The 14,933-nt window shown below is 43.4% G+C and overlaps 1 protein-coding gene across 1 annotated transcript; it reads left to right on the top strand.

The window, feature by feature from the left end:
- Positions 1–1,224: 1,224 nt before the first annotated feature.
- LOC119841331 (protein fem-1 homolog A-like) lies at positions 1,225–13,699 on the top strand. Its single transcript, XM_038368680.2, is given in 4 exon segments — positions 1,225–1,372; positions 12,453–12,679; positions 12,681–12,840; positions 12,843–13,699. Coding segments are annotated over 4 exon segments (1,392 nt in total).
- Positions 13,700–14,933: the final 1,234 nt, after the last annotated feature.

Consider the following 14,933-nt stretch of genomic DNA (forward strand, 5'->3'; position numbering starts at 1 on the left):
GAGGCAAGTTTTGCCGTTTTGCTTGTTTTATGACAGAAAATATTTGCTTTTCGTCAGCGCAAGTTCACTCCTTTCACCACAAATGAAAAATGTTTTTTGCCAACACAATTGTTTTGTATTAAATAACAGTGATGCTGGTTCCTAGCAGCACAGGCTGCTCTGAGGGTTAGAGGTAAATTCCAAATGTCATGTAATATTTTTCACTTCTTGACTAATTCTTGTGAGTATGAAAAATTGGCAACCATGACAATATTTTATAGAATTGAACAACTTTTTTGCACATTCTTATTGTTTGAGGCTTTTATAAATGTGAAATAAAATTAGGGCATTTTTAATAATTTATTAGAGTTTTGTTAGAGCAGAGTGTAACCTTATTTGGGAAATATCATTTCTGTTATCACTTTAGTTGAAAGAGCTGTAGTTCAAATTTAAAAGCTTGTAACAAGGCAGTATTTTTCCACATATGGTTCAACATCTTTAGGTCATGATCCTGCTAATGCTAGTTGTCAGGCTTCATGAAGACACATTTGAGATTGGCTCATTACTTGTAATTGTAATATTATTTTCTATAGACCCACGCTCAGGCATAAAGTTTAGTGCTGTGAATAAATGGGAGTATTCATAGTAATAAGCATAATGAGGTGTAGCTGTAAAATTACTGTACTGTAATTCAAAAAACCCGCACTACAGGAATTTTGTCTCAAGCACAGTCTGTTAGAATATAGTGCAACGTGCTGAAGCTCTTCTAAATTTAAAAAAACAAAACAAAACATGAACACTGTTCCTGTGTGTGTGTGTGTGTATGCTCTGATTTACTGTTGCAGGACACTAAGCTGGTAGCAAGGATATTGGCTCTGTGATAAGAAAAGGAAAAGCAAACAAACAACAGGGAAAGAAAATAAAGTCAAAAGAATGTAAAACAAAAAATACTAAACAGAAGAAATTCAGTAGCCAGGAAGCACCATAATGCTGCAGTCAGACAGTTCACCCAACACAAAGCTACCTTACCATACCAGTGGAAAAAATAACCCATTTCTTTATTTTCTCCTATTGTACTACTAAACTAAAGGTTCTTGCTGCATGCCTGGACCTACAGAGCTAGATGTGTAGCATCTGTCTTACTGAAGGCCAAAGAAGCTAATAGCAAATATCTGACAGCCATCTTCGTGGGCAATGGTGTACAGTGAGAAAATAAAACTATAGCAACATACGTACATAAGCAACATGGCATTTGTGTTACATGCATTCCTAGCAAGAGGCTCAGTGGTGGCAGAAATGCAGAAGAATATTCAGAAATACGTTGGCTGCCCTTCAGATGGGAAAACCATGACAAGTGCTCTGTTGCCATGTTATGTGGGTGAAGAGGTAAAAGGTATTTATGATCTTTTGCCCAACAAACCACCTTACAAAAATGAAGCTCCCCTTGAAAAAAAAAATCCTTTAGTGGTCTAAATAACCTTCCTCTGTGGGAGTGGGGAGGAGGTATATGAAACATTTGTCTTCAGGCAAGTGAGACAAATACCAGGAAAGATAGCGGCCAATTTCTATGCCAGATTAAACTAAGTAAATATGCTAATATGGATTGAGCCCACCATTCCAGGTCAGGCAGGAACATCATACTAGCATGGAAATTAAGTTCTTTAAGGATTTCAAAGTAGCAGAAAACCACTAAAACTCCTAAGCAATTGTAAAACATCTCCAAATCATAGCCATTCATTAGAAATGTTTGATAGCTTTGTTAACTTCATTTCCCATAAACGAGACTTATGAATGTGACTTTAGTAAGAAGATGACCAGTACAAAAGGTGTGCAGGACTGTAATCGAGAGAATGTGTTTATTAGTCCTGGCTAGATTTGTGTTGTAATCAGAGAATAGTGTGGTATAAAGCACACTGCTGGAGCTGTGCTAATAAAAGTACATTTGCCGCCTATCAAAGGGTGTGCTCCTGGATTGACTTCCACTGGACACTACAAAAAGCAGTTCACTTGCTAAGGTATGCAGGGTCAGGCCTGTCACATGCCCATTAATAACTCAACAGAGTTAGTGATTTGCTCATTGTTATTAATGGTCATGTGACAGGCCTGATCCCGCATAAAATAGCAAGCAAACTGCTTACTGTAGTGTCCTGTGGAAGTCAATCCAGACGCACATGCTTATTCCAATGCAGCTGAGTTCATGGAGGCCATGTACTAACAATTTGCCCACCGTAACCCAGTCTCCTCCCCTCTCTGTGACTTCCCTAGATGTAATATTCTTGGCTCCTCGGGTTTCAAGCTCAGAGGTTGTAGGAATTTACTGCAGTTAGCCAGCAAGTCGATGGAGGAAGAGTTGCAGCTCACAGAGCACCTCACAGCTGACTAAAGGATCTGCAATATTCTATGACCCCTCCAGGGCAAAGATGAGAGGAAAGGAGTACTCCTAACACACAGGGGAGAAAGGAGCAGGCGGCATGCCTCACAGCTGCTTGCTGCATTAAAGAGTGACAAAGAGGAGACCTGGACACAGAACAAAGCACACAAAAGACTGTAGGGGGCCTGTTAGATGCTGGCCGTGGCATCTGACCATGTCTCCATGATGACCACACTGTCTTGGGTGAGGCAGCCACACCTCACAGAGCAATAAGGGCATCACTGGCACCAGACACAGAGGCAGCAGTGGTAAAAAGATGCATTCAGGTATAAAATGTTCCTTGGTGATAGCTATACAGTGTCTGTGCTGAGGGCTGGTGGGAGAAAGTGTCGGGGGGGGCATAATATTTGCTGTGCTGTAACATTTTGGTGGATCTAGACCCTAGGTGTCCTTAAGCTACCCTTCCAACTGGTCCACGGTTGAATAGTAAGGAAGTGGTGTACTGAGGCGTTAAGAATCGACATTGATTAATGGGAAAACTGTCAGTTATTTATCTGACAAAAGGTTTCAGATTCTTTTTCTTTGACTCAGTAAAATTGGTCATTGGGCTGCTGTTTTCAATCCTGTCATAATTTAAATCGTGTGGACTTTATTGTTCAGAGTATTTTCTTAGATCTGAATTGCTGGCCCAAGAATTACACTATTTAGATTCATAGATATTAAGGTCAGAAAGGACCATTATGATCATCTAGTCTGACTTCCTGCACAATGCAGGCCACAGAATCTTACCCACCCATTCCTGCAATAAACCTCTCACCTATGTCTGAGCTATTGAAGTCCTCAAATCATGGTTTAAAGACTTCAAGGAGCAGCGAATCCTCCAGCAAGTGACCTGTGCCCCATGCTACAGAGGAAGGTGAAAAACCTCCAGGTCCTCTTCCAATCTGCCCTGGAGGAAAATTCCTTCCCGACCCCAAATATGGCGATCGGCTGAACCCTGAGCATATGGGCAAGAGTCACCAGCCAGATTCCCAGGAAAGAATTCTCTGTAGTAACTCAGATCCCACCCCATCTAACATCCCATCACGGCCATTGGGCCTATTTACCATGAATATTTAAAGATCAATTAATTGCCAAAATCATGTTATCCCATCATACCATCTCCTCCATAAACTTATTGAGTTTAATCTTAAAGCCAGATAGGTCTTTTGCCCCTACTGCTTCCCTTGGAAGGCTATTCCAAAACTTCACTCCTCTGATGGTTAGAAATCTTCGTCTAATTTCAAGTCTAAACTTCCCAATGACCAGTTTATATCCATTTGTTCTTGCGTCCACATTGGTACTGAGCTTAAATAATTCCTCTCCCTCTCCTTCTGTATTTATCCTTCTGATATATTTATAGAGAGCAATCATATTTGAGATTCTTTGAGCATAGATCAGCATGGTTCAGCTCTACATATGCTAGTCACAGTAAAGATTTCACACACACTGGATTTGGTCTTTGCTTTGTGTTTTGCCCTCAAAGATGCTATTCCCTTTTCTGATCTCTTGTAGATTACATTTAAAATTCATTCTATTTGCCACCCCCTATTCTCTTGAATGCTTCAGCAATAACTTTGCCACTGCTTTCAGAAGTCAGTGTATTACTCTCCATCAAGAAAATTTATGACACTAGGTTAATTTGTTTCAGTTAGATATCAGTGTTGTCAAGGAGCAGTATAATTTGACCCTCTCTAGCATTAAACAGCCCCTGTGCTATGTCATCACTCAGCTCCACCAGTCCTTCTCATTCACCGATAAGTGTTGAGCATGTGGTGGGCCGAGCAGTGAAGTAAGATTTGCAAAGTCATCTCCAATGTAAGGCCACTGTATTCAGTTAAGTAACGCCAGGGAAGAATGTTTACTTAATGTATGGTACTCGCACATTGCCAGCAATCAGAGGGCTTTAAGGGCTTCCAGTGCATATTATTCAACTTTTATTAATTCTAGAAAGAACAAGCCAATGCATTTAATTTGAACTCTTGATGGAATTGTAAACTGCAGACCATCTGTTTTCCATCCTAAACAGCTGATAGGCCAACATTTATACCAACCCTTTCTTTGGTCAAGGATTTTAAGCTTTTAAGGAGCAGTTGCCTCAAAACCTATATGCCCCTCCTTTAGAAATGAGGGACATTATCGGCTAAGATTTCTTGTGCTTATGTCAACACTGGTCTTGAGCTGGACATTTTGCCTATGTTAGAAATGATGCAGGGGTTTTGCTTGACCTCTTGCTGATTCAAGGCCCATATGGCTTCATTTGGTGTGTAAAGGTCAATGCTTCTGTTAATACAAATTCTTCTCTGCCATCTGACTATATTCCGCCTTATTTAGATTGTCAGTGATTGCTCCCACAAGCTGGAATTTCCTTTCACTGTAGATTCTTGAAGTGACTATGATAGTTTATTTTGGGTTTTTTTGGGGGGGGGGGTTAACTCAAAGGTTGTATGTATTTATTGCATTATACTGTGCTTTATGCAATGAGAACATCCCATATGGAAGGGATATGTGTTGAAGGCAATAATACATAAATAATACATATTATGTAACCATCATAGTCTTATATATGATGCATATTCTTGTGAAGTGAAAGAGGTCATTAAGAGCTTCATTTTTATTTGAGACAATATGCTGAGTCATATGCAATCCGGCTGGTGTTTTTAAAGGGACTAATGTAATCAGTTGCACAACTCCTTTTCAAATATGTGAGCATCTAACGCCATTAGGTTCCATTGCAAACGCTAGCTTAATCTCCTTATAGAGATTCATCCATTATAGGCAGAGCTGCTATCACTGTCACTTCCCATTATAAGAACTCCATGGTAGCACAGGGTAGCAATGAGTACACAGATCCACTTGGCCCTTGTGGGTATGTACTTCGCATGGCTAGCCTGTGTGGCTACTTGACACTACACATACTATCCCAGGTACCCTCTTGTTTTGAGCACATTAGCTTGATGACAGCGAGAATGAGTAGGTGTACATGAGCTAGGAATCATATCCCTAATTCCCAGTGTAGTTCTCTGGTTGTACAGTGCCTAGGACAATGGGTGGGGTCCTGACCCATGACTGGGGCTCCCAGGCACTGCAGTAATACAAATAATAACTCCAACAAAGTAATGCTTTGTGGCCAAGCTACTTATTATAGTTACTGAAATGCCACTTTTAGTACTACAAGTGTCACGCCTCAATCAGCCGATTCCCTATACCAGTGGTTCCCAAACTTGTTCCGTCGCTTGTGCAGGGAAAGCCCCCGGCGGGCCGGACTGGTTTGTTTACCTGCATTTGTTTATCGTGGCTCCCAGTGGCCGCAGTTCGCTGCTTCAGGCCAATGGGGGCTGCAGGAAGCGGCGGTCGGTACGTCCCGCGGCCCACACTGCTTCCAGCAGCTCCCATTGGCCTGGAGCAGCGAACCGCGGCCACTGGGAGCCACGATCGGCCAAACTTGTGGATGCGGCAGGTAAACAAACCGGCCCGGCCCGCCAGGGGCTTTCCCTGCACAAGCGGCGGAACAAGTTTGGGAACCACTGCCCTATACTGAACTCCTGTACTGGGTAAGTCTAGTCAAAGAAATACACATGGCAATTACATCACCGCTCACATCTCTGATTAAAAATTAGTTGTGCACTTTAAAAATTCTCTGTGCCAAGAATATATAAAGGAAGAATTAAAGGGCCTTCAAAAGCTGTCTGCGGATGCCTACTCGTAGGATTTTAAAAACAACCACCAAACTCTGAGAGGTTTATTTTCAAAGCATTGCTCATGGTTTCTCTCTTTATCAGGATTGGAGTTTGTACCTCTATACACCGCTTTGAAAGTTTCCCTCTAATTGTGAAACTAACCAGGTTCTTATCTAAATAATTGAAAATGCTGTGAATCAAACGGAAAAAAAAAGTCTTACAGTGTATTTCAATAGCCAGAACCAGACTATTATAAAACAGCTTAACTCTACAGAATGAGAATATTTTACTCAGTAGGACCACTGCAAACTGAAATTCATCTTACTGCTACCCAGCCTACTGCTAGACAGGAACTAAAATGCTTCCTCTCAGCCTGAAGAATTGTTTCAGAGTAGCAGCCGTGTTAGTCTGTATTCGCAAAAAGAAAAGGAGTACTTGTGGCACCTTAGAGACTAACAAATTTATTAGAGCATAAGCTTTCGTGAGCTACAGCTCACTTCATCGGATGCATTTGGTGGAAAAAACAGAGGAGAGATTTATATACACACACACAGAGAACATGAAACAATGGGTTTATCATACACACTGTAAGGAGAGTGATCACTTAAGATAAGCCATCACCCACAGCAGGGGGGGGAAAGGAGGAAAACCTTCCATGGTGACAAGCAGGTAGGCTAATTCCAGCAGTTAACAAGAATATCAGAGGAACAGTGGGGGGTGGGGTGGGGGGGGAGAAATACCATGGGGAAATAGGTTTCAGAGTAGCAGCCGTGTTAGTCTGTATTCGCAAAAAGAAAAGGAGTACGTGTGGCACCTTAGAGACTAACAAATTTATTAGAGCATAAGCTTTCGTGAGCTACAGCTCACTTCATCGGATGCATTTGGTGGAAAAAGCAGAGGAGAGATTTATATACACACACACACAGAGAACATGAAACAATGGGTTTATCATACACACTGTAAGGAGAGTGATCACTTAAGATGAGCCATCACCAGCAGCAGGGGGGGGAAGGAGGAAAACCTTTCATGGTGACAAGCAGGTAGGCTAATTCCAGCAGTTAACAAGAATATCAGAGGAACAGTGGGGGGTGGGGTGGGAGGGAGAAATACCATGGGGAAATAGTTTTACTTTGTGTAATGACTCATCCATTCCCAGTCTCTATTCAAGCCTAAGTTAATTGTATCCAGTTTGCAAATTAATTCCAATTCAGCAGTCTCTCGTTGGAGTCTGTTTTTGAAGCTTTTTTGTTGAAGTATAGCCACTCTTAGGTCTGTGATCGAGTGACCAGAGAGATTGAAGTGTTCTCCAACTGGTTTTTGAATGTTATAATTCTTGACGTCTGATTTGTGTCCATTCATTCTTTTACGTAGAGACTGTCCAGTTTGGCCAATGTACATGGCAGAGGGGCATTGCTGGCACATGATGGCATATATCACATTGGTAGATGCGCAGGTGAACGAGCCTCTGATGGTGTGGCTGATGTGATTAGGCCCTATGATGGTATCCCCTGAATAGATATGTGGACAGAGTTGGCAACGGGCTTTGTTGCAAGGATAGGTTCCTGGGTTAGTGGTTCTGTTGTGTGGTGTGTGGTTGCTGGTGAGTATTTGCTTCTGATTGGGGGGCTGTCTGTAAGCAAGGACTGGTCTATCTCCCAAGATCTGAGAGAGCGATGGCTCATCCTTCAGGATAGGTTGTAGATCCAACCCCTCAGACAGAGACAAACACCTACAAGATCTCTATCATGCATTCCTACAACTACAATACCCACCTGCTGAAGTGAAGAAACAGATTGACAGAGCCAGAAGAGTACCCAGAAGTCACCTACTACAGGACAGGCCCAACAAAGAAAACAACAGAACGCCACTAGCCATCACCTTCAGCCCCCAACTAAAACCTCTCCAACGCATCATCAAGGATCTACAACCTATCCTGAAGGACGAGCCATCGCTCTCTCAGATCTTGGGAGACAGGCCAGTCCTTGCTTACAGACAGCCCCCCAATCTGAAGCAAATACTCACCAGCAACCACACACCACACAACAGAACCACTAACCCAGGAACCTATCCTTGCAACAAAGCCCGTTGCCAACTCTGTCCACATATCTATTCAGGGGATACCATCATAGGGCCTAATCACATCAGCCACACTATCAGAGGCTCGTTCACCTGCGCATCTACCAATGTGATATATGCCATCATGTGCCAGCAATGCTCCTCTGCCATGTACATTGGCCAAACTGGACAGTCTCTACGTAAAAGAATGAATGGACACAAATCAGACGTCAAGAATTATAACATTCAAAAACCATTTGGAGAACACTTCAATCTCTCTGGTCACTCGATCACAGACCTAAGAGTGGCTATACTTCAACAAAAAAGCTTCAAAAACAGACTCCAACGAGAGACTGCTGAATTGGAATTAATTTGCAAACTGGATACAATTAACTTAGGCTTGAACAGAGACTGGGAATGGATGAGTCATTACACAAAGTAAAACTATTTCCCCATGGTATTTCTCCCCCCCACCCCACCCCCCACTGTTCCTCTGATATTCTTGTTAACTGCTGGAATTAGCCTACCTGCTTGTCACCATGGAAGGTTTTCCTCCTTTCCCCCCCCTGCTGTGGGTGATGGCTTATCTTAAGTGATCACTCTCCTTACAGTGTGTATGATAAACCCATTGTTTCATGTTCTCTGTGTGTGTGTATATAAATCTCTCCTCTGTTTTTTCCACCAAATGCATCCGATGAAGTGAGCTGTAGCTCACGAAAGCTTATGCTCTAATAAATTTGTTAGTCTCTAAGGTGCCACAAGTACTCCTTTTCTTTTAGCCTGAAGAATGATTCATTACTTAACAACATTACAATCATATGGCAGTAAAAAAAAAAAGAAAGAAAGAAAACTTATCAAGCTCTTACAAGTAATGCTACCAAGGAAAGATGTGTTGAACATTCTTGCCACCACAAGTTGCATACACAAGTCAGGCTAGAATATTGTAGCACAGGACAGTAAAAGGTTGCCTTCTATAAAACTACGTCAAAACATGTAAATACATGCTCAACGTTAAGCATGCAACTAGTCTAATTGAACCTAATGGGACCTGAGTGTGACTATTCTTATAGTCACTACACACACGCACTTGATGAACTGGGACAGAAGGTCTCAATGCTGTGTAGAACTGAAGACATATTACCGCTTTCTGTTTGGTGTCCTCTCCCCCCTGTACCCTACCATTTTTCTCAATTTTATTTCACATCTGAATTTAGATACAAGATTAACCAGCATTTTTTTAAAGGCTACATTTCCATTGTGGTTCTAAGCCATGTCTTCACTAGTGAAGATGAGTATACAGGATAGTGTAGTTGGGAAACATTTTAGAAAATGTTAATCCATGTGTACTAGTGATAGAATTTTTCACATGGAAATCTCAGTTTTGGCAATGGGTTTTTCAAGTGAAAATTTTTCCATGTGCCCACCTCACCGGGGGGTGTGTATAACAGCAGAAATTATGCAAATATCACAGTAAGCACACACAGTTGCTCTGTGATATATGTACGCATGCAAACATTTATTTCTCTTATTTTCACCGCATAGTTATGACAAGGATTTTGGACAGTACTGGGGACTAAGCCCATTCTTTTCCAGGGCTGAAGAATGAACGTCTACAGTTTGAGCTAGAGAGATAAGCCCCAAGCTGGCTGCTGTAAGAGATGCTTATCATAAATGGATAAAGGAGAGAGGAGACATAGAACAGAACACTAGCTGATGGGTTACGCACCTGATATTGTCAGTATCTCACCCAATTTCTGCTAAAATATCTTCATAGCAGTTCTCTCTACATAATATTTTTGTGAGACAAAAGTATACACTGTTGCATAATAAAATGCAATGTACATTATATATATACAATACATTGGTTTTATTAATTGTTGTTAATAATTGTGAGCCTTAGCTTCCTAGGTGCTCAGTGCCTAATAGGATTTCACAATGCCAAGAAAGTTGCAAATGCTCAGCACCTCATAGGTGGTTTTTAGGACCTCTTGGAATTGGGCCTTGTGAGCTATAAAAGATGCAGCCATAATGATTTTAGTAAAGCTCCTTGCTTTGCACATTAACACAGGAAACAATGTGATGGATTACTCTGTGAGAGCTTAGTCAATTTTATCAAGTGCTGATATTCTACCCAGGCTGGTAAGCTGCCAATTCCAATCAGGACTTTAATAGTTTGAAAGTTCATCTTTCCCACCAGCCCTAGACTAGCAGCAGTTAAAAATAATGAAAAACAAGAAAAGAGAACAAACACCGTAACACTTGACATTTGAGCGGTATTTTTCCTTACTTTAGCCCACTTACAAAATAGACGCGCCAATGGGGATATTACAGCAAAGAACCCAAGAGCTAAAGCTCCTAGTATGCAGTTTTGGTTGGGCCAGTAACTCCTATGTGAGTATGTACACATCATTGGCTTAGCGAAGCGTGCAAGAGGAACTCAACTAGGCATTTGCCTGTTTATTTGTAATGCTTTAACTTTGGATGCTGCATCTGACCCGTAACTGAACTGCACGGAATGGTCTAAGCATCAGTGGGTACAAGCCTATTGATTTTGATACAAATTGGAACATTAGAAAAGCCTGATTCATAGGAAAAATCAGAGTCCCCAGACTGCCTGGTGCTTTGGGAAGAGGAATCTGCCACCCAAACAAATCAGAGGCAGCAGCTTAACTTGCTGAGTGAGGCGAGTCTGTAGTTTGGACTCTGTCAAGGGAAAAAATAAAAAAGAGAGAGCCTTACAGGGCAGTCTGTAGGGGAGAATCAGGCATCAGGGGGCAGGGGAGAACAGATTGGGTGGAGGAAATGGGAACCAGGAGGGGTAGAGGCCAAAGCTGGTAGTCTGGCAACAGGACGTTGAAGGATGAGACAGTTGTAGTGGAGGGAAGCAAGCAAGGACTGGAGTGGTAGTAGAGGCAGGAAGAAACAGGGACACAGAAAGAAACTGGGGATGAGTGTGGGGGAGTAGTGACTAGGAGGGGGAGATACGGGAAGTCATGGAAGTAGGGCCACAGATTAAGTGTGAGAAGCAATGGGGAAGACGCAGGGACCCAGAGAGGGGTGAATAGAGATGGTGAGGGAGAAGTAGGACCTAGAGGGGGAATGGTAGGGAACATAGAGACATGCTCATGGGTGTGGAACCCTGGTATACAGGGAGCATGGGGGCACACAGAACCTCTGGCATGGGAGGAAACATGGGGAGACCGCCATGGGGTAAGGTGGTTATGGAGTGTCCAAGAGCCCCAGGCATAAGGGAGGGGGGTGCAGAGAGTTGCAGGAGTCCCTGAACTAGAGCAGGATGGACAAGGGGTCCACAGAGAGCTTGTGGGGTGGAATGGAGGGATGCAAGGAGCCCCTGGTAGGTGCAATATGCTCAGGCTACACTCTAGTTTAGCCTCCCTGTACCTTAATTTACCAATCCATAAACTGGATACAAAATGTACTACCTTATCAATGAAAGCCAGATTGCAATATCCTTGCTCACACTGTGTAGTATCTTACACTGGGCTGGATGGTGCCCTTGCCACAGGAGAGTGAAGGGCATAAGACCCTTAAAGCCTGGTGCAGTCTACCCCTGTCTCACAGGCTACCCCTTTATCATCCTGCTACTCCCCGTCCTGCACATCTAACCAAGGAATTGATTGGGAAGTGTGGGAGGAAAGGAGACTCTCCATCCCAATATGATGGCCAGTTGGTGCTCCAGGGGAAGTCATTAGCACAGAGTCTGGGGCTTGTGTAGATTACTTCCCTTTCTTTTCCTTGAGTGCAAGGGGAGCCAAGCCACAATTTGGTTCCTGATCTGCTCCTGGAGCAGCACATCTATGGATGGTCCCCTACTCAGAGGCTGTGGCAAAGCAATAATGGAGACTTCTGAAAGCAGTTCAGGGATTTCAATATGGCTGCTCACAGAAATGCATTCTATTCACTGTAAGGGTAGCAGACTCTGCCCATTGGCTTTTACAAAGTCCTTTGACATTGTTGTCTGGAAAGTGCTATGTCAGGGAAAATTATTATTAATATTGATACAATGGTACCTTGTGATGTAAGGAACATTCCTGTATTGATTACTCGCAGGGTGTAGCTGAATCTAAATGGGAGGTTTACTTTTTGTAGCATTTCCCTTTCTCAACATATTTATTCTATTCTGAAGCATTTTCCAGAATATATTTTCCAAGTAAAAATGTGCTACTTTTATGAACATCCCATCAACTCCCATATAATTTAAGATTCCCAACAGAATATTCTGTGTTCTGGCAGCCTTAACTTAGACACTATTAAATTAATTGCATTTTATAAGATTGACTAATTGTATTGATGTTGCTTAAATACAGGTCCTATAGCAACTGCTTCCATGGCACTTGAACCAAATGACCCAGGACATTTAAGCAGCAACAGTACGTTGGCCACTAGCCAGGATGAGCAGCAGGGTCTTTATGAGTGCTGCAGTCGAGGGGCTGCTGTAGAAGCCCTGGAGCTGCTAGGAGCCACCTTTGTGGATAAGAAGCGTTACCTGCTGGGGCCTCTCAAGTACTGGCGAAGAGCCATGGAGCTTCAGCACCATGGGGGGACAGTACCTGACCAACCCTGAGCCCCAGCAGCTGGTGCTGGCTTATGACTACTCCCGGGAGGTGAGCACCCTGGAGGAATTAGAAGCCCTGATCACTGACCCGGATGAGATGCGCATGCAGGCACTTCTGATCCGAGACCGCATCCTGAGTCCCCTCATCCAGACACCTCCTATTACATCCGTTACAAGGGGGCAGTCTATGCTATCTCGGGCAACTTTGAATGCTGTATTAACCTGTGGAAGTATACTCTGGACATGCAGCAAGGCAACCTGGAGCCCCTCAGCCCCATGACTTCCAGCAGCTTCCTTTCTTTTGCTGAGCTCTTCTCCTATGTGCTTCAGGACCACTCCAAGGGCACCTTAGCTACTCAGCTGGGCTTCTCCGACCTCCTGGGAGTGCTGAGCAAAGGGGTCCGGGAGGTAGAGTGGGCGCTTCTGCTTCACAAGGACCCGGTGGCTGACTCTGCACAGTACACCAAGCCACTAGCCATCATCCTCGATCTAGTCTTCCTGCTGGAGAAGGTGGAATGCACCCCTGAGCAGGAGCACCAGAAGCACCAGACCATCTACTGCTTGCTCAAGTGCAGTCCCAAGGCCAAAAACGGGTTCACCCCCTTGCACATGGCTGTGGACAAAGACACCACCACAGTGGGGCGCTACCCAATGGGCAAGTTCCCATCGCTCCACGTTGTGAACCTGCTGCTGGAATGTGGGGCTGACCCAGAGAGCCATGACTATGACAACAATACCCCGCTGCACATTGCTGCCCAGAAAAACTGCCTGCTGATCATGAGTGCCCTGATGGAGGCTGGGGCCCACATGGATGCCACCAACGCCTTCAAGCAGACAGCTTACGAGCTGCTGGATGAGAAGCTGCTTACCAAGTGCATGATGCAGCACTTTAACTACATCACCCTCCAGTGCCTTGCTGCCCATGCCCTGGACAAGCACAAGATCCCTTACAAGGGCTTCATCCCTGAGGAGCTGGAGGCCTTCATTGAACTTCATTAGTTCATTAAGTCAACACTATGACTTAATCCAACATTAAAGACCAATATCCAAGTTGTGGAAAGTGTTAAAAAAACTGATTGTTGCAAGAATCTTGCTTGTTTGGCAGTGGTCCTTTCTCTTGATGACAGGGTATCTCTTGGAGAATAGGGTTTGGAAGCAGGGCAAGATTAACTTTAGCATAATTAACTTTATTTGAGGCTACTTTTCAAAATCACTCATCTACCTTACAACATATGTAACAGAATAGAATTGAAAGGGCTTTGTTCATATGGGTCAACCAGGTGCTTCAGGTCCATGAGCTATCTGTTATTTAGGGCCCATCTTTCATGTATTTATCTTCATAATACCCGTCAGACATTACAAGTGGCGAAATGGCTAAATAACTTTAAAATTCTGGCCCTACGCATATCTGTGCCTCATTTACCCATCAATTAAACGAGGATAAATAGTACTTCCTTACCTCAGCTGGATGTTAAAGCTGTGAGGTACTGAAATGCTATGGTACCTCACATATTTATGGCCATGTGGTGTGTGTGTGTGTGTGTGTGTGTGTGTGTGTGTGTGTGTGTGTGTGTATATATGGCCATAAATATGTGAGGTACCATATATATACACACACACACACACACACACACACACACCCCACAGAATATTTTGCAGACATTACTTTAGGCTTTAACAATAATACCCAATTCTTATATAATACTTTTCATAAGTAGATCTCAGAGCACTTTACAAATGGGGTAAGCATCATTATACACACTTTATACATGGAGAAACTGAGACATAGACAAGGGGAGTGCCTTCCCTAAGGTCACCAGTGGGTCAGCCCAGGGATCCCAGTAGGGCCTTTTGGCTGGGGGGGCGCATACAGGAGAAGGGGTGGCATCTAGGGTTGGTCCTACCATCCTTCATGTCATGCATGATGGACTTCCCTATGGATGTCAAAAATGGGTCCCTATATGGATAAATAGAAGAACCTTGCACTGAGATGGAAGATACTGAATGGAGAACTCCCTCATCCTCCTCAATAACCTTCAGTATGGGTGGGGGAAACAGCAGAAAAGGATGGTGAGTCCAGCAGTACTGGAGAGTGATGGTAGTCCAGAGACCAAGGTTTCGGTACCTAGAGACATTTGGTACATGTGAGTAGTGGAGAGAGTGGTTCATCCGCCACTGCTAAGTCTTTTGACTGTAAATTCCAGTGGTACTAAGTGGCGGTACCAATGTGGTG

The sequence above is a fragment of the Dermochelys coriacea genome, chromosome 12 (genome assembly GCF_009764565.3).
Source record: "Dermochelys coriacea isolate rDerCor1 chromosome 12, rDerCor1.pri.v4, whole genome shotgun sequence".
NCBI classification, from domain to species: domain Eukaryota; kingdom Metazoa; phylum Chordata; order Testudines; family Dermochelyidae; genus Dermochelys; species Dermochelys coriacea.